The sequence below is a fragment of the Podarcis cretensis genome, assembly GCF_951804945.1.
Source record: "Podarcis cretensis genome assembly, chromosome: 3".
NCBI lineage: Eukaryota > Metazoa > Chordata > Lepidosauria > Squamata > Lacertidae > Podarcis > Podarcis cretensis.
Genome location: NC_137172.1, coordinates 66,469,948 through 66,489,283, shown reverse-complemented (window position 1 = coordinate 66,489,283; position 19,336 = coordinate 66,469,948). Strand labels below are relative to the sequence as shown.

At 43.2% G+C, this 19,336-nt stretch overlaps 1 protein-coding gene and 1 long non-coding RNA gene across 9 annotated transcripts in view; one reads left to right on the top strand and one right to left on the bottom strand.

Moving 5' to 3' along the window:
- LAMA2 (laminin subunit alpha 2) overlaps positions 1-4,746 on the top strand; it is a 390,451-nt gene extending 385,705 nt beyond the window's left edge. For all 7 annotated transcript variants that reach the window (XM_079970713.1, XM_079970719.1, XM_079970718.1 and 4 more), the window contains 2 exons: positions 541-763; positions 4,351-4,746. In XM_079970713.1, coding sequence (XP_079826839.1) covers positions 541-763; positions 4,351-4,508 — 381 coding nt within the window. In that variant the 3' untranslated portion in view covers positions 4,509-4,746. The remainder of the gene's footprint in view (positions 1-540; positions 764-4,350) is intronic.
- Positions 1-12,945, bottom strand: part of LOC307213109 — an 84,320-nt gene extending 71,375 nt beyond the window's left edge. For both annotated transcript variants that reach the window (XR_013837391.1, XR_013837392.1), the window contains exon 1: positions 12,313-12,945. This is a non-coding gene — a long non-coding RNA (uncharacterized lncRNA). The remainder of the gene's footprint in view (positions 1-12,312) is intronic.
- Between the last annotated feature and the right edge of the window lie 6,391 nt (positions 12,946-19,336).

Genomic DNA, 19,336 nt, shown 5'->3' with positions numbered 1-19,336 from the left:
GGTTCTTCTAAAGGAAATTCTGCATAGAAACTACTATGTGCCACACATTGCAGTACAGTTAACGGAGAAACCCTTTGCAAGTTGGTCAAGTTCTCACAAACGCTTGGATCATCAAATCTGCTGCTGAAACAGTATTTTGCATCTATTACCCATTTTAGTTTGGCAGCAGTAAATTGACAAACATTATGCCCATAATTTTGAGCTTTCCTGCCAAGATGGGTTCTAAAGCTGCAAATTAATTTCAAGTGGATCTTTGAGTACAGCACAAATTCATCCATTTATGTTGATTAAGTATTTAAACACTGTTTTAGCTGGAGAGGATAACCAAGCCACTACTGCCTTTAATGGGTTAGGATCTGCACCATAAACATGACATATAACAGTCTCTGCTTTTATACCTTGTATATCAACTCATAGCTTTAAGGCAGATCCCTTCTGACAGCATAGCAGCCAGCCTTGCAATTAGCAGATTACATTTTGTTTTGCTTTGTTTCTAGAGCTAATTGATTTTCCTAATTGTTTCTGTAATTTGCTTGCCAGGTGATGTTCCATGTCGATAATGGCGCAGGTCGATTCTCTGCCATCTATGAACCTGCTGTTCCAGGTAGCTTGTGTAATGGAAAGTGGCACAGGATTATAGCACACAAGATGAAGCACCATTTAATTCTGACAGTAGATGGCCACAACGTAGAAGGGATCAGTCCAAATGCAGCTTCCAGTTCAGCAGAGACTAATGATCCTGTCTTCGTTGGAGGATATCCTGGTGAGTACACAAACTCAACATCCAGTGATCGTCAAATAGGGTTTGTTTTTTCAATGTGTTTCATCCCTGATGGATGACCTCTGCAAAGAGCAGGACAGGGAGAGAGTGACCTGGCTTCTGATCTCTCATCAGCTTTTGATACTGCATTCGCCACGGTATCCTCCTGAACTGCCTCTATGGAATGGGAAATGGGACAACTATCACAGTGGTTCCAATCCTACCTTCAAGGCAGAGTCCAGGACATAGCCTTGGGAGAGTGCCTTTCAGCCCCCTACACTATTTCCAGCGCTATGTAATATCTATAGGAAGCCGCTGGAAGCAGTCATTAGGAGTTTCAGGGTGAGATGATATCAGTATGCTGATGACACTCAGCTCTATTTCTCCAAGACAACTGAGCGTGGAGAGATTGTGCAGTCCCTGGGCCATTCTGGGATGCAGAGGTGAAATGGATGGTGAAAAGGAAGCTGAGCTTGAATCTTGAGTAGCTCAGTTGCCTACTCCAGATGGAGTAGCATTCCCCCCCCCCCAACTGAGCAGGTTTGTAGTTTGGAGGTGCTTCTGGGTCCAGCTGTGTCACTGGAGACTCAGCTACTGCAAGTACCTTTTATGCATTGTGACCGGCTCAACAGCTACAGCCATTTGAGGGTCAGGAAAGCCTTCCCACAGCGGTTCATCCACTGCTACTGCAATGCGCTCTATGGAGGGCTTCCGTGGCACTTGATCTTTTTTGGGTGCCTGCTAAAAACATTCCTGTTTAGGCAAGCTTACCCAGATGCTTAGGAATCTGAGGTCATTTTAATCTGTTTTAGTGTTTTAACTTTTTGTATATTTTAAAGTAAGTTTGTAAATATCTGTTGATTTTATTGTTTTACGTTTTTGGAAACCCATTGAGGGTGGTGTTGTTTTAAACAATCAAGCAGTCTATGCATATTAAGAAAAATAAATAACAAAATCAGTGGAACTATTTTGTCTGGATTCCATGCTTCATGAGAGGGGGAAAACCAATCTGAAAAACAACACCTGATGGTGAAAGGCGTAGTCCAGCTAGTTTGTAGTGAATCAAAACTATCCTAAACGACCAAATATTTAGCAGGTACACCGTTTGTGTAACAAGACCAGTTGGGATAGGAAACTTGTGATCTTACTGATGTTGTTGGACTAAGATACCTAGCAGCCCAAGCCAGCAGTGGCAACAGTCAGAAATCAGGACCAACATCTGGAGGGCTACAAGTTCCCCACCTATATCATAGGTTATAAATGAAATAAATTAATCAATCATAAAGCTCCAATTACCCTTCTTTATCTCTATTATTTTATATTTTTTGTCATCAATAGCCATATATCTAGGCTCAGGCTTGGGTGATATTCCAGAGAAAGGGACTTGAAAAGTTGTGGGGGCAGACACACGGGTTGGGCAATGTCAGCTTTTCGACATCACAGTGTATCACCAGCCAATCATGATGATCTGGCATTGCGATGTTGAAACGGAGGGAGGACAAAACTACATTGGCCCTGGTCCCACGAGGTGCTGGGCTGAAATCACTGCCATTCCTGCTGGAGGAGCTGAACTGGTTTCACCCCAGTGCCTCGTGGGGCTGGGGTCAATGCAGCTTTGTCCTCCCGCCAGGTGCAAGAGCGTCTCTCCACCCCTGGAGGGAACAAGTTAGGGAGAGTGGTTCCCTCAAAGTCCAGCCTGCCTGAGCAGACACCCTGCATCTGACCACCCCAGAGGAAATACGCAGCCCACCATCTCAGGCAAAAGCAGCCAAGCACATGGAGCCTGTTAAGCTTCATTCACATGGGCAGGGGAGGGCAGCAATCCACCTGCCCTGTCCTTTGGCTCACATGGGGGGGGGCTCCCTCCCTCAACACAGCTGCCTGCTCCTCAATGGAGAAGTGTAACAGAGCCCCCAACTTGCATAAGGTGGCGGTACGGTTTCTGCTAGACTTCTCCACTGAGGGGCAGGAAGCTGCGCACCCCTCAATGGAGAAGTTTGAACGTGATGCTTGTTCCTCCCTCCATTGTATGATGGCCAGAGTGGGATGGTGGTTTCACCCAGGGTATATTGCAAGTGAAACCATAACCACTCCTAAGTCCCTCTGCCACCAGTGCCCAGCTGCAGCTTGTTTCTTCTTTGGCACACTGCGCGCTGGTGGCAAAGGGATTCAGGAGCAGTGGCAGTTTCATCTGCAATACCCCACTGGGTAAAGCAGCCATTGCGTTCTGGCCCGCATACCAGTCCTGGGAGATGTATTAAAACATCACCCAGGCCTATACCTAACACCACAGAAGCTAGTGTTTCTATACAGTCATACCTCGGGTTAAAGTAGCTTCAGGTTGAGCGTTTTCAGGTTGTGTTCCACGGCGACCTGGAAGTAATGGAATGTGTTACTTCCGGGTTTCGCCGCTTGCACATGCGCAGACGCTCAAAATGACATCACGCGCAGAAGTGGCGAATCGCGACCCGCACACACGGGTTGCGTTCTGCTCTGGATGCGAACGGGGCTCCGGAATGTACCCAGGAATCTCATCTAAATGCTGGCAAGTCAGCACATACCTGCACATGTGGTGGGAATGCCCTAAAGTTCAATCCTTCTGAGTATCAGTGCTGCAGGAAATTTCCAAAATAACAAAACGGGTAATAGACACTACTCTAGAAGCAGTCTTATTTAATATCTTCCAGGAAAACCATACACACATGACAAGGAACTCATAAGTCACGTACTCACAGCAGCTAGAAATCCAAAGTACAAACCTAGACTTTGGAAGGGACCTATCAGGAATGAACATAGACCACTGGTACCAAAATGTATGGCAAACCACCTTACTAGAGAAGTTTACCAACAAACTTAAACTAGGCACAGGGACAAGCAAAGGAGGACGCCTTCACCCTAGTATGGTTCCCCTTTATCACATACACAGCACAATATTCAAATCAATATGGCTAGCCGGACCCAACAACCTACCCCCCCATTCAATCAATCAATCAATCAATCTCAGAACCCTCTAATCTCTCGCATTATCAGTATAAATACATAAACAAAGGACCTACCCACGTGATGCTGACACAAATCCCTACACTAACACTAGGCAATAGAACGAAAGAACACCACACCACCATCACTTTTCCCCAACCACAAGATGTCTATGACAAGTGTCTCCCAGTCCCACTAAATGTAAACTGAAAAAGACCATGAATTTAAAGTGGAGACAAAAGATGTGCCTTTCCCTGTTTATCTGTTAGTTTTTATTTTTTTAAAAAAAAAAAAGTTAGGACACCTTCAGTACCACAAGAACAACTGTAGTGTGACTTGACAAAGTTTGTCTTTTGTAAGGTATGCATTATAAATTAAATATCTGGCATGTAGCCTAAGCCATTTCCCATCCTGGTCCCTTAGCAGAAGTACCTGCTGGATCAGAAATACTTCCATGAGCATAAGGGCTCAATTGGATTCCACCTGCAGCTAACATTGCTTTCTACTCATAAATGCTGCACAGAAAATGAAATATGAAGGAAATGTTTATTTTTAGGAGAGAGAGAGAGGTCTGAATAATTACCTTCGTTTTTTTCTTTCTTTCCTCACAGATGGACTGAACCAGTTTGGCCTGACCACTAACATCCGTTTCAAAGGATGCATTAGATCCATGAAGCTCACCAAAGGAACTGCTAAGCCTCTTGAGATTAACTTCAGCAAAGCCTTGGAGATAAAGGGAGTTCAGCCTCTATCTTGCCCTACAAATTAACAGGACATCATCCGACTCTGATATGAGCCTGACCACTTAAAACCAAAAAAAGTGCCTCAGATTTTTAAAGAATCCTATATCTACACATTACCTTCATAATAAAAAGGTCCTTTTGCAAATATTTTGACTTCAGCCTGTTACATAGTCAAAATGGTGCTATTTCAGGGTGTGCTTCTAAAACAAAACGTTAGATGAAGAACATTTTCCCCTTGGAATGAATAAAGTTGCAAGCTATTCATGTGTGATGTGTCAGTCTTTTCCCTGAGTTTGAAGTGAAATCTTTTTAGTATCATTTTGAGGAATGGAATTGTATTAACACAGACCCAGAGTCTTCAAGTACAAAATAGAGATATGGTTCAATTTGTATGGGCATGTTGAGATAAAGATAGCCAGTTTTATGTACCCCCCCCCCTTCTAGGGTTGGTTGCCAGTGGTAATGGGTAATGTAATTTCCCCTGGGGGTCTTTTCTCTGGGGATGACTATCTCTGGGACCTTTGGCCTCACTTCCACTTTTCCTTTCCACTCTGTGGCTGGAACAGGCCCAGCAGAGCAATTTCATGTTTTAGCTTAGGATGGTTTGGGCTGTTATGGTAAAGTGGTAAAACAGATGAGCAAATAACGGGATCACTGGCTTCCTTCAAGGCATTTGTCATCCACATCAGGTTCTGGTGGGAGAAACAAAGACTTCATTGAAGGGCAGTGAGATTCACAGGCCTGATAAAGGTTTAATTGGAATAGAGAAACCACCTTAATATTCCTTGTGCTGTCATTACTTTTTGTACTGTGTAATAACAAACAGTATAGGTGCTTCTGGTCTGAAACCTGTAGTCTCATGGTCAGTATGCCCCTATAGTGAGATGCACACACCACGCCAGCATCTGGCGCTCACGCATGTCTCTGCAGGGGAAAGTGTGCTCCCTTTCTGTATTTGGTTGTAAGTCACTTTGTGTTGCCCTGGGCAAGATAAAGCAACTAAGAAGTTTAATAAAGTTCACAGGAAGTGGAGAAAGTGTATTGTGAAGAGGGTTTGGGCATCTTCTACAATTACATATGGAGAAGCCCAATGTGTTAGACTTGTTTGTCTGGATCTAGGGTTGTCAAAACTAAGTCCACCATCACTGTGTCAGATTAATGAAAAAACTCAACAGTAAAGCTATCAGGACATTTTAAGAAAACAGTATTGTTTCCCTGCTTCTGAATGTTTTCCATGCACTCTGCTAGTGTTTTCTATACTCTGTGTAACGCACTCTTTCCATGATATGCAGGACTCAAGGTTTTCTTTTGTGTGTCCGGTAGGGAGGGAGTTATGGGGATGACACGGTTCACTGCCTAAGGAATTTGTGCAATGTTGCTACAAAGAACATGTTGGATTGAAATCCTAATATATCATTTGAACAGCTTTATAATGTTCTGTGCTTTTTTAAAAATATATAGCTGCTCTTTGGTACTCATGGTGCTGTAAGACATTAACACATTCCACATTCCACACATGGCATACTCATTTTCCTTTGCCAGATTACTTTATAGCATTAGAAAAATCAGCAGGTGAACCAATAATGAGTGACCTTTGCATAAGTCATTAAACACATCAAACATTGTATTCCATATGTGCATATTTTAAATGGACAGTGGGAAAAGATGCAATGCAAAAGTTACAGAAAACTAGTATATTCCCTTTGGAGCAGAACAGCAAAATAAAGTAGATTAAAATGCCACCCATTTTCTTTGTACTAACCAGCCCCTCAACCCACCAGGCTTCCAGAAGTATCCTACTCTTGGGTAGCAACACATTGCCTGCCTTCCAGGCTTATAATGCTTTTCCTTATGCGGAGTTTCACCTTAAACTTAAAACCTTCCAGGTTGGCTACCTGCAGATACAGATTTTCCTTGCCAATCACTGGCTCTGCCCAGTGGGCCACATGAAGCCTCTCCAAACAAGAAATGTGCCAAACTGCTTATCTGCAATGAAGGTTTCACTACCCTGACAGCAAATAGCCTGGGGCTCAGCTAAGTTTCCAAGTTGTCCCTATAATCCCACAAACAAACAGAAATAAAATTGTGCATCCTCATACAAGTATGATATACATTCCCCTGCCAGTAAAATATGCAAGAGTCTGTACAAATAAGGACCATAGACTCAGTCTAGGACAGAAAAGTCCAATCATTCACACGTGTGTAGCCCAGCTCAATAAGGAACTATGTATGCCAACAATTTCTCCCCGCATGGTTTCCACATCTGATCCAAGAGCAGAACATGCAGAAGTTTAAAATGCACCAGGGGCTGGATTCAGCTTTTTCCTCCTCCACCAAGCAACTGGTTCACGGAATCTTAACCTTTTTAAAAACACTGAAGCCCTTTCCCCAGCCCAATCTGGAAATGCCTGTGAACAAATCTGGGCAAGCATGCGCTCTGTTCAGAGGACCACAGTAGCTCAGTGATAGAAGGATCTATGGACATACATACAGAAGGCACCAGGCCAAGTTTAACAGCCAGCATCTTCTTGTCAGAAGCCCCAGAAAGTCATAGTCAATACCACAGCCAATATTGAGCTAGATGGATCAATAGTCTGACTCACTCTAGAGCAGATTCATCTGCTCCCAAATGGAATCCAAGCACACACAGTTAGATTGGGTCATCCTTCTGAGACTGGATTCAGAAGTACAAAGAAATTGTGCAGTGCCATTTTTTTTACATTATTTCTATAGAATTCTTTTTCTTGTGTGAACTTCACAGCATTTTTTTTAGTATTAGAATCCCCCCCCCACCATCTCTTTCTTTCTCATCAAAGTTAGTTTGAACACAAATTAAATTGATCATTTCAGTTTGTCTTGTCTTAATTAAGAGCATCTCTCTAATAATGAAAGCAAATACTGGGTCTCAAGCGGTCTCACTTTCTCAGTGTTGCAAATTAATTATACTGAATAACATGCTGTCTTCCTTTTCTTCTTAATTTAATATAGCGAGTTTCTTTGCTTCTGGCTGTCATTGCTAATAAGTGCAGCCGAGGCGAGCATGCCCTGGGCTTTTCAAATCTTGTTTTTGAGTTAAATTTAGATGAAATTCTCAGTCTCAATTTGATCTTTGTGTCACCACACACCCCAACAATGGCTTTTGCATTCCAGCAATTGTTAATTGAGTTTGCTGATATCGACCAACAGAGCAGAGAGGTGCTGTTTTCATGCTGCAACCTAGGATGGCTCCCAATCAAACTCAAACCTGCATAGAGTCATAAATGGTGTTTCTATAACTTGCTGTTAGGCCATTCTCACATCAGACTAATTAACCAGGTGGTCAAAAATTTACACTGGATTTTACATTTCATGAAACTGCTATGATAGATAGGTGATAAATGATAGATATAGATAGATAGATGATAGATAGATAGATAGATGACAGATAGATAAGATAGTTATGGGGCACAGCCCCCGAGATCTTTTTTGGTGGCCCTCAGCAACATTTGACACCCCTCCCTTGCAGCCCTTGTACTGCCTTCTCACAGCTGTGTAAGCAAGCTGCTGGGCTTTGGGAAGGAGGCAGGAGGGCTCTGACAGGGTCCTAAGGTCATCATTCCTCCTTCCCAAGGCCTAGTTGGCGCTTTCTCAGCTTTGGAAAGGAAGTAGGAGGGCTCTAGGACCCTGCCAGAGCCTTGCAGCCTTCCCAAAGCCCAGCACCTCACTTAACATCAAATTTTGGCCTTGCTCCACCCACACCCCCAGCGTGCAGACAACAAGGCAGTGTGAGGACCATGGCTTCCTTGTCAATGTTGTCTTGCGGCACACTTGGTATGAAAAGTTGGACCACCCTGGTATAGAGGGTTTCTTGGAGGGAGGGGGTTAGTCAGGGTGTTTTCCGAAACTGTGACTCACTATAGATGAAGGTAGACTCTCTAAGAGGAAACCAAACCAATCAGTTCCAATAATGATGATGATGATGATGATGATGATGATGATGATGATGATACACCCATCTAAATCGGTTAAGATTATGGCCTTAGCTGGCCAGTTAAGTACGTACTTCCATTTACATTAAAGACATGATGCCATAGGCGGAGGGGAATCCCCTAACCTAGTTCAAAGCAACATCACCATGTAAGGTAAAAGAGCGATAGACAGAGTTTTGTGGGAGAGTTCTGGCAATTGCTGGCAGCTGGAGGGTTTCAGAGGTGGGGCACACACAATTAGAAGGGGGGGAGCAGTCCAGCTTGGGCACGGTTAGTGGAGCGAAAGAGGGAAGGAAAGAGCGAAAGAGGGAAGGCTATTGAAAGGTGCGCCCCCCCCCAATGCCATGTTTTAAATTGCAGCAACTTTCCTTGCTGCTACTCAGCAACAGACCTAATTTTAACCCAAGGCTGCCATCACATCCAGTTCAGCTTTCCTCAGATTTCTCAAATGTATAAAATCTGTCACTCCTTGTTTTAATGACATATGAACAAACAGGAAGTACTCCAGACCATCTTGCACATTGGCCGTGTTAACTTTCCCCCACAATGACCTGCAAGGCAGCTTGTCATTTCATGGAAGCTCTCCCTGTTACACTTACTTAGCTTAGTATTCTTTCCTTGGAACAACAACAGAAAACCCACAGAACTTCCCATTACCTCTGAAACTTTGTGTATTGTAGCACTTCTGAGCTAGTTGAGATAATGAGCAAAGGGAATTGCAACTTTAAGGACTATTTACTTAAACACTACTGGAAATTGAGCTGCAGAAACTATCGGCTTAGCTTCGGAAGCAGCAATTGCTGCTGTTTCAGTTGCTTTGTACAGCTGTTAACATTTAGCACCAGCCTGTTCTAATAAGCACAATTCAGAATTGGAAGAGACCCTAGGGTTCATCTAGTCTAACCCCGTGCCATGCGGCGATTCTGCCCACAGCCGTCCCTGGGTGGGCTTGAACCACTAACCTTCCGGCTAACGCACTGACCCACTGCATCACAGGATGGCTCTGGAAGCAACTTCGGGGTCCAGGTCCAATTGCATGCCTCAGGCCTTTCTAACCCTGAGGCCCCTGAGTCTCTCCCTGGGGCACCCCCTTCCCCATGCCACATCCCTCCCCAGCAGGACCCCATGCCTTCTCAAGTACATTTGCCTGACTGGCATGTACCCCTGAACTGTGAGGGAGGGAGTGTAGAGCCCTCAGACTTTTGCATGGCTGGAATGCATCTACTCTAAGAGTCACATTCACTGCTGTTACCTTTGGTCCTGCCTGCCACTGGCAAGCAGCTCTCAGAAGGATGCCCACAAGGGAGTGTGACCTTCAGGCAAAAAAGGGATCTCCTCCACCACAAGCATCTCCATAATGCCACACACACACACACACAAAGTGCTAAGCACTGCACTCTGTACTCAGCTTTTTGCTCCATCTAGAAGTCCACTCCTCTTATTGGCATCAAACCTGCTCACTACTTTTCTCAGTGAAGGTGCCAGGGGCTGAACATTAAGTCTTCCACATGTGCTGTTTCTACTCTACCACCAAGTTATACACCCATCTGAATAACAGATCAATTTCCTTGATAGCAACGTCAACACTTTGCTTAAAAATTGTTTTTCCTATGAGCCAAGATTCCAATACGGAGAAGGTGAATTGAACATCATTGGTACTTTCTCTCAAGAGCTCTAGGTTTATCTAGTATAGCTAAGAGATAACCTGAATAACAGATAACCTCCTGGCAGTCCTATTGTGCAGCAAGAACAAGTCAGTTGCTAGACCCATAGTAGCAGCGGCAAAACAGCCTATAGTCTCCATTTTTATGTATAAAATTGGGTCTTTCAAGTACAATCTCCATAAGACATATCCCCAGCTGTCTGCAATTTGTTCACAGACCAGTTCCGGATTCTGATCAATATGCAAAATCTCCTTTCTGTGCTGATCTTGCCACTGCCTGAACCAAGCAATATCTTCTCTGCCATTTACATCTGAGCAATGTCATTTATACTAATATGCTTCATTCTGATTCAACTGAGTTCCAATTCAGTAACTTACCTAGCTGCAGAGAAATGAAATACATTTGTGCACAGAACCATTATCCAAGGACCATCAGGCAGAAGCTACATGCCTTTCCAGGTACTCATCTGTGGAGCCCACTCAAAATCAGTTGCTGGCCTGAGGCCTAGCCGGAGCTCATCTGAGGGCAGCACAGTGGGATCAAGTAGCTTTGTCAAGCAGAGCAACCAAATCTCATTTTCTACTCTAATGGAATGGAACTAGAGCAGAATTATACATTTAAATATCCTTGTTAGTACTTAGGCTAACTGAGCCATGGCCAGTCTTAAAGCGCTCTGCCTCACTGTCACTTCCTGCTTATGTAGGAGGCCATAAAACATCTGAAACACTTGTACCAGCACATGCTTTATGACAGCTCTGTTCGCTGCCTGGCTTATTGCTTGCAGAGGCTCATTGATTCGCCATGCTGGAATGATTGCTTTTAAAACAAATACCTATTCACCTGACAAGGAAATATTAAACCGGCTTTGATAAGCGAGCTCCGTAATGCCTAGTCCCATTGAAAGCAGCAGATTTGCTATAGATTTTAACAAGAATTCAGATTTAACTCTGAACAGCTTAATTGTACGATTCATATAATTTCGCTTAAGCATCTTATTTTCAGCTGTAAGGATAATGACACCGAGAAACATTCACTGTGGGAATTAGTGCTTCCTCTCAATGAGGGTGCGTGGCATTTAAGAGCGTTCAAGTGTCTCAGGCCTGTTGGCAGAATATTAAAAGCCTTTAATGTGTTATAAAACAGAACTAAGGACTAATAAAAAATATAAAGGTAGTCTCTTTACACTGTAGTGGAATTATTAATAAAGGTATCCTCCAACAATATAGTGGAATTACTGGTGATGAACATGACCTGAAGTAGACTCAGAGGGTATTTCCACACTGTCGCTGTTTCTGAGTGGGATTCAGTCGCATACCAGCAAATTCAGGCAAGTAAAGCCAAATGCACAACAAACCTGCATCCCCAAAAGATTTAACCTTTCGCTAGAATGAAAAGTGAGGGGGAAATGCACTGAAAAGCATGTGGTAACATTTGCTTTGATACAAGGGCACCTAGCATCTCCACAAACAAATTAGAGTGGATGCTCATTAACAGCCAACATCATCTAATCTTGCTGCAAACAAACCAGGACAAATGCTCAAAGCACAGTCGTACCTTGGAAGTCAAACAGCTTAGTTCCCGAACGTTTTGGCTCCCGAATGTTGCAAACCTAGTAGTGACTGTTCTGGTTTGCAAACTGTTTTTGGAAGTCGAACGTCCAACGGGGCTTCCGCAGTTTCCGATTGGCTGCAGGAGCTTCCTGAAGCCCATCAGAAGTTGTGCTTTGGTTTCCAAATGTTTTGGAAGTCAAACGGTCTCCCCAAACAGATTCCGTTCAACTTCCAAGGTACAACTGTATATTAACTTTACTTGGTCCACTTCCTGTAATGTTCCCCAAAATTTACAGAGGCTCAGCTTTTATTGTAATACTAAGCCAGCATGAGAGGTGAGCCAGAAAACTGCTGACCCATCACTCCCCAGACACAATCACATTCATAAAATTTTAAACTCAGCTTGTTTTTTATGTTGAAATCTTGGGAGCTAAGTTTGGGGCAAGTACTCTCTTGTGAAAGAACCCCAGCGGAGATTTAACATCACAAAATATGCAGCAAAGAAAAGCATTGAAATATAGGTTGTGAAACCTTTGAAATGTGCCCTTCCAGTGAGCCCCAAAGTGTCCCCTTTTAAAAAATCTCTCCAAGCTATCCCACTTCCCTAGCATAGCACACATTAAGAAAGTAACAAAATTGTTTACCTACATAACTCTTCAAAGGTCAGATTTCTGTGCTTTTTCCATGCAGTAGTCACAAAAGATGCCCAAACAATTAAAAATGTTGCTTAGTTACAAAACAAACTTTTGGTACAGAAAAAAATGCTAGTTTCAGACTCCATTCAGGACTGAAACAAGAAAGGCTAGTTAAAGCCCTTTGCTGGTTGGAGCAATCAGCTCAGAGCTCCTTACATACTGAATTTCACATGGACAAAGGCTTGGTTACTACCCATTTCCTCTTGTGGTGAGAGGAAGTGACACAGACAGGACAGCTTTCTCTATGGATTTAATCCTTTCATGCACTAATTAGACTCAAGCATGCTAGGCTGATTACCCTACAGCTTATTCATGGGAGATACCAAACAATAAGAAGTCACTTAATAAAGAACAAGAGTAGTTTTACTAACCTAACAAACCTGACTTTCCTCTAACTCCCAGCCTTTTACCTATGGTCTCCCTCACACACCCTCTCTCACTCTTGTCTTTCTCAACTGATTCTCTGCACCTGTCACTCTCTGACTCCACACACCTGGCAGTCAATCATTCTCCTGTTACAACCACCTCCTGGTGCATACTCTTTGGGAGAAAACAGAACCACCAGCTCCCAAACAACAGAGATGGTCCCAAGTAATACCATAGGAACTAGTCAACAATACTGAAAGCTGTTGAGAAGTCTTTAAGAAAATAAGTAATGGTGCAAACCCACAACCTACCCACCCCCATCTTCTCCTGATGCAAGCAAGCTAGCCAGCAAATCCTAGGATGTTCCTGTTCTGGAACCCAGCTGGAAGTTATCTGGATTCAGATCCATAAAGTTAACTTAATCCAAGAGCATCTGAATGTTCCAGCTAACTGTCTTCCACTCAGATGTTGAAAGACTCAGACTACAGTTGGCAACATTATTATTTTGTTTGTTTTTCCACCTGTCATTTAAATACTTAAGACATTTTCCTGCCTGTGGCTGTTTACGTGCTTTTGGCTCAAGTGGTTTGTAATGTAAATGTAAAAAACCCACCTTGGCTGGGATATTTACTCACGTTTACTAAATGCTCCTTTTCTAAATGAACAACACGCAAACATTGACATAAATAGCACACACAAGGCTCAAAAGTGATTTAAACCTCACTTATGAAAATGCTCTTTTATGTAAAGAGAAAAGAAGCTGTAAAGCTATTATAACAACTGTGGCTCACACCTGATACAGAAAAGATAAATGAGCACTATTAAAGCCTTATTAGGCAACTAATTTGTGGAACAACTGGGAACGATTACAATGCAGTGACAAAATTAATGCTTAGTCTTTACAAAATGCTTTTCATCTTCAAAGCACTTCTTCCATACTAATTAATTCACTCCAAGTACCAACGTAGACACACAGAGAGACACCGTTTTAAGTCCAATAATTTCACTTAGGCTTATCTGGACAATTTTGCTTCGGCTATATTTGGCTTTCAACATTTCTGCTGACACTGATCCTGTTTGGAAAGGAAATGGAGTCTGAATCCTAAACACACTTTCCTGGGCCAAAATTCTATTGAACTCAATAAAGCTGACTTCAAGTACACACACGTAATATTGCCCTTTTGTCCACAAACTACATCCCCAAAGAGCTATTTGTGACATGATCCCATACACTGATCACTCTCAGTAGACTAAAGGTAAAGGTAAAGGTACCCCTGCCCGTACGGGCCAGTCTTGACAGACTCTGGGGTTGTGCGCCCATCTCACTTAAGAGGCCAGGGGCCAGCGCTGTCCGGAGACACTTCCGGGTCACGTGGCCAGCGTGACATTGCTGCTCTGGCCAGAGCCAGAGCCAGAGCCAGAGCCGCACACGGAAACGCCGTTTACCTTCCCGCTGGTAAGCGGTCCCTATTTATCTACTTGCACCCGGAGGTGCTTTCAAACTGCTAGGTTGGCAGGCGCTGGGACCGAGCAGCGGGAGCGCACCCCGCCGCAGGGATTCGAACCGCCGACCTTTCGATCGGCAAGTCCTAGGCGCTGAGGCTTTAACCCACAGCGCCACCTGCGTCCCTCTCAGTGGACTAGGAGGAAGCTTTCTAACCATTGTTGCAAAACAATGCATTTGATAACCAACAGGACTTAGCCAATCCATTTTTTGTTACTCTGGAGTTGTGCTTAGTTGTGCTTACTCTCCATGTGCTTAGGAAGTATCCTGGCAATACTATGAGTTACTATTACTTTATTGAATTGTATTCCTGGTTTTGCTGGGTAGGTGACAAGTTGTTTATTTATATTCTACTATGTTTGGTATTACAGTGATTGCAATTTTTGTTGTTGTTTGTTAATGCCATTGTGATTCTTGTGAGCTGCTTTGATGATAAAGGCTGTAAACTAACAACATCTGAAGGGCAACACATTGCCTGCCCCTGCTCACTTCAGTACACTTCTGCCTATTGCTCTGTGACCTTAGCTGGAAAACAGCAACAAAATGGAGCATCTGCTAGTTTTATTGGTGACCACATTTATATCCACCATGCATTAGTGAATAGGCCTTTATGGCAGGGGTGGGTGACCCTCTAAATGTTGCTGGACGCTAAGTCCCATCAGTCAAACCAGCACGGCCTCCGGTCAGGGGTGGTGCAAGTTAACAATGCCATAATATTTGGAGGGCTACATGTCGCCCACCTGTGATTTAAAGAGTCAGAAGTTATTCTAGAGGCTAGTTTCCTCCATTCATTGGGAAAGATGCTACCTCAGCCTTATTCAAGGACTTTATTCATCGTTTCCCTTCCCCATCATTGTTGCCTGGATTCTTAGCTTGCCTAAATGACCATTTGTCACGTCCTCTGTAGATTTAATTTAAAAGAGCTGATAGAGGAAGTACTGTCCCTTCAAGGCAACTATGTAATTACTGGAAAGCACTCTAGAAACCCAGAAATGGTAAATATATTGAAGGTAATTCACAGTGAATAGACTTCAGCAACTACCATCCATTTTATTGCTGCATTTCTAAATTGCTTCATTGCAGTTCCCTTTCAGAGGCTCCATTGAAGCTCACTTGTATTGTTTTAAGAACATGTCTGACGTAATACCAGCTGACAGGGAAAAGTAATTATTTTATATAGTGTGTGTTACGGTTGTCACGATCTTTATTATGGGAATTGAAAATCTAGAGTAGTGGTGAACTGTTAAGAGGAGGAGGAAGAGCGGCTACTTTTCACTTTACCTGGAGAGTAAATTATATTTGGTATGTCAGCACATATTGCTGCATGTTTAAAATCAACTTTTCTCTAGCTCTGATGAACGGAAAGGCCTAGCTATGTGGAGCACATGCTAAGAATGCAGAAGGTCCCAGGTAGTAAGAGACATTAGACCCGTGCCTGAGATCTTAACGCCAGTCATGATAGACAAAACTGAGCAAGATGGACAAGTAGTCTGAAATAACAATAGATGGCAGCTTTCTTGGTTCCTAAATTTGTGTTCCTGTAATGACAGGTGAGATATATAGCGCATGGTGGAAATTTGGTTTTACCATGACTGTGCTGATTGTCCGCTTTAGCCCTATTACAAATGGCTATCAGAAAGTATTAAGCGCATATGGTTACAAAGATATGGCCGGTTTTGTGGTGGTGGTGCCATAGGTTGTACCCAACCCTCCTGTTGCAAAAGTGGAACAGACATTGGCGCATTCAATGGGACTTCCTCATCCTCTCCTTCTCCACTGTGCTCCCTTCAATGTCTACTTTGGTGAGTTGGGGGAGCCTCCATAGTATAAAAGGTGTATAATTGATTGCCTTCATAAAGCAACATAACCACACTTTATTAAGGGAAATATTATTTATACAAACCATTCTAAAGAGACCACTGCATACCAGCACAGGGCATTTTGAGAGGAATGCAATGGATAAACTGCCACCCTGACCCTAGCCTCCTTTGGGAAGACAGGTGGGATATACATTCATTCATTCAGTAAGTAAACTATGGAGAAATTTTCTGAGGCAATTTCTCCTATGATTCTTTGGGGTCTTTAAATATCTATAATGTCAATCTATATGCTTCTTGCTAGCTTCTACCTTACCCCCACTCCCCGATGACCTAAACCATGTTCCCCATCATCTCTAAAAGGTGGTTAGTTGTCCCAGTCCCAACCCAGATGCTCTCTAGCCTCCACCTGCTTCCCCCGCCAGAACATGCTACACAAGCATGAAAAAGTTTTTTATGGTATACATAATATCACCAGATGTATTTGCTTACAGTTTATAGACAGCACAGGGAAGGTTATAGAGCTTTATGTACCATCATGTTTTTCAATTAAATGTAATGTACAGTGCTCAAAGCCATGAATGGCTGGGCTCTCAGTGCATGGCTAGCTATGCATTGAAAGATAACTGCACATTTTGTTAATTGTAAAATGCATCTTCTTGCTAAAAAGTCAGTGGAAATTGCATTACTGCAGAATGGATTTGGTAAGCCAGGAAATTGGTGGATTCTAAATGTTTTGTAAGATGCTTTTCATCTCCTAGTAATGGAGGTGGGTTTTCACTCAGATTCCATCAATATATGCCTTTCAGCAAGTAAAAACATCAGGTCTGGGCTAGCAGCTGCTTCTGTAGACCTAAGGAAATACTGTTGGTGTGAGAGAGGTTTGGAAGAGAGATTTCTACTATCCAGTAGCAGAGTTAAGCACAACGGTGATTGCTCCAGGCATATTAAAACTTGGTTAGATTTTACATCGGCCATCAGTCACCTTTAAACAAACATTCCCCACACAAAAATACTTGGGCTAAAATAAATCACAGATACTTAAAGTCATGTGGAAAAGAAAGTACACTCTCTATGAATTCTATGGTTTTACATACCAGGACATAACAACAACCATTTGTTCCTTAGCTGGTTTTAAAATTAGGTATATACAGCCTCAGATGAACAACACCACATGACATATTACACACCATGTCATGATTTATTAACAGAAATAAAGCCAAAATGGAGAACCCACCTGTGAGAAATCTGCATGAGCATACACCCAGGTAGTGCAGACAGGATGAGGTACCCTTGTCTAGACCATCTTCTAACACAGCTTGCCTTGGGCAGAGAGGGGGGTCTGGCTATGGATAGACCTGTGTGCGGGCATGCTAGTCTACATGGCGTCCTGTCAGGGTAGGCAGAGTGAAGGAGGAAGGCAGAATTCTGCTCAGCCGTGTTGGGTAGCGCAACTGTGAAGTGGCTCCTGCCCTTGATAAAAACACATGATGCATGCTGATTAGCCTCAAAAGGCTGCTCTGAATTTGGAGTGGGAGCGGAGGGTAACAGCCCATGTCAATTGAATCGCTACTACCTAATCCCAAGCAGCTAATGCTCTTCAAGTGGCATGAAATCCAACCGAAGTACTTTTTCCAACAAGTCAAACTAATTGGCTGCCGGCAGAAACTTTTAATTAGCTACAGCTTCAACAAGAAGGTTTAACAAGCAGTATCTGATCTTTCACCCGCTGCAGTCAGCTCTCCACTACAATAGGGAATACATGCTGCCAAGATTCACAAAGTGGACTAATGATTTTCACCGAAAACTAAACATGCTCCCCATCGGTACATTTCTATTAGAAACCTGGCCATTTTGCTTATCGATGCATTAATGCTCCTCACCTCCTGCACAGCACCAGGGCCCATTTCTGGTACATAAAGCAGCCAAGGCTCACTTGAGTTTCCTTTCTTATCCAAACCAGACTCCACAGAGTGAAAATGCAAAAAGGCCCACATAGATTTCCGTCACTCCTCCTCTAATAATGCCAGAGCTGGACTCCTCAGACTTACTTTCCCTTTAAACAACTGATCAAAAACCATTCCAATTAAACTTAGTTCCTTGACACTAATCTAACTCTTTATAAAGTACGTCTTTTGTGCATTATGGAAACTGTATTGTTCTGTTCAATTGTTTGCATTAACAGGGTGAAACCTAAAAACTGAATGTATTTTTAAAAACCAACATAGATGCTGCTAGCTTCATGGAAGCTATTGCATCAGACCTATTGTTCCTTTTCCCCAATATCAACTGTGTATGGAATGGCTTTTTACAGTGCAAGTTGGCACCCAGAGACACTATTATTGTTATGACATTAGCAAAATGCTCTGCCTGCTGTTACAAAGATATACATGCAAGGGAAAGCCCAGCTCAACAGCTTATGAAATCAGTCCCCTGAAAACCTTGTGCTGCCTAGAGTTTCTCTCTTTTCCATGATGGCAGACATATCTTAGGTTGCAGTGACGGACAACAGAGTCAGACCAGAGTCTGGTGCTGCAGTTCCACTGAAACTCCACCAGAGTGTGGGAAGCCCTCGCCCATTGGCTATGGAGTCAGCTAGCACTTTGCCGGGGAGAATAAAAGGAGGAGTTTCCGAGGGAGAGTTAGGGGACTCAGCTAGACTAGTAAAGAAAAAGTGATTTAGATGGCTATGTGCAATATAACGTGCTACCAGATGGCAATGTACAGTCCCATTTTTCTCTGTTTCCCCCGTTTAAATTTACACTTTAAACTGAAATACTTCAGTTTGACTGGAATTGGGAGTTAGGGAGTGAGAAAAGGAGAACTGGTTCTGAGTGAAGTGAAACATACACACTATCAATAGCAAGAGGACAGAGCCTTGCAGCTTGGATAGGGAGACTGGGATGAGGGTCTGGGAAAGGTATACAGACAGGAGTGACCTGGGAGGACTGAGTCTGAGCCGGGAGAAGTAGATCCTGTGGGAATTCAGGCTACCTGGGTTTCCGTATAGCCAGGAGGGGAGAGTTCTTCTAGGTACTGAAGATTCCCAAACCAGTGACAAGGGGTGAGGTGATCCCCTGGGTCTGTTACACCATTTAGAAGACCTCAGGCGTGGGGTGCTTAAGAGAGTGGGTAACTGAAGAAAAGTGCCCCTTGCTCATGAACCAAAGTATTAAGCTGTGAAGGAAGCTGTACGGTGTTGAAAGTCTTTAACTGTAATAATCCAAGTGACAGAAACCGAGCTGAGCATTTTACCATCTGTTTCGGAAACCTGAATATGTTATCACCTG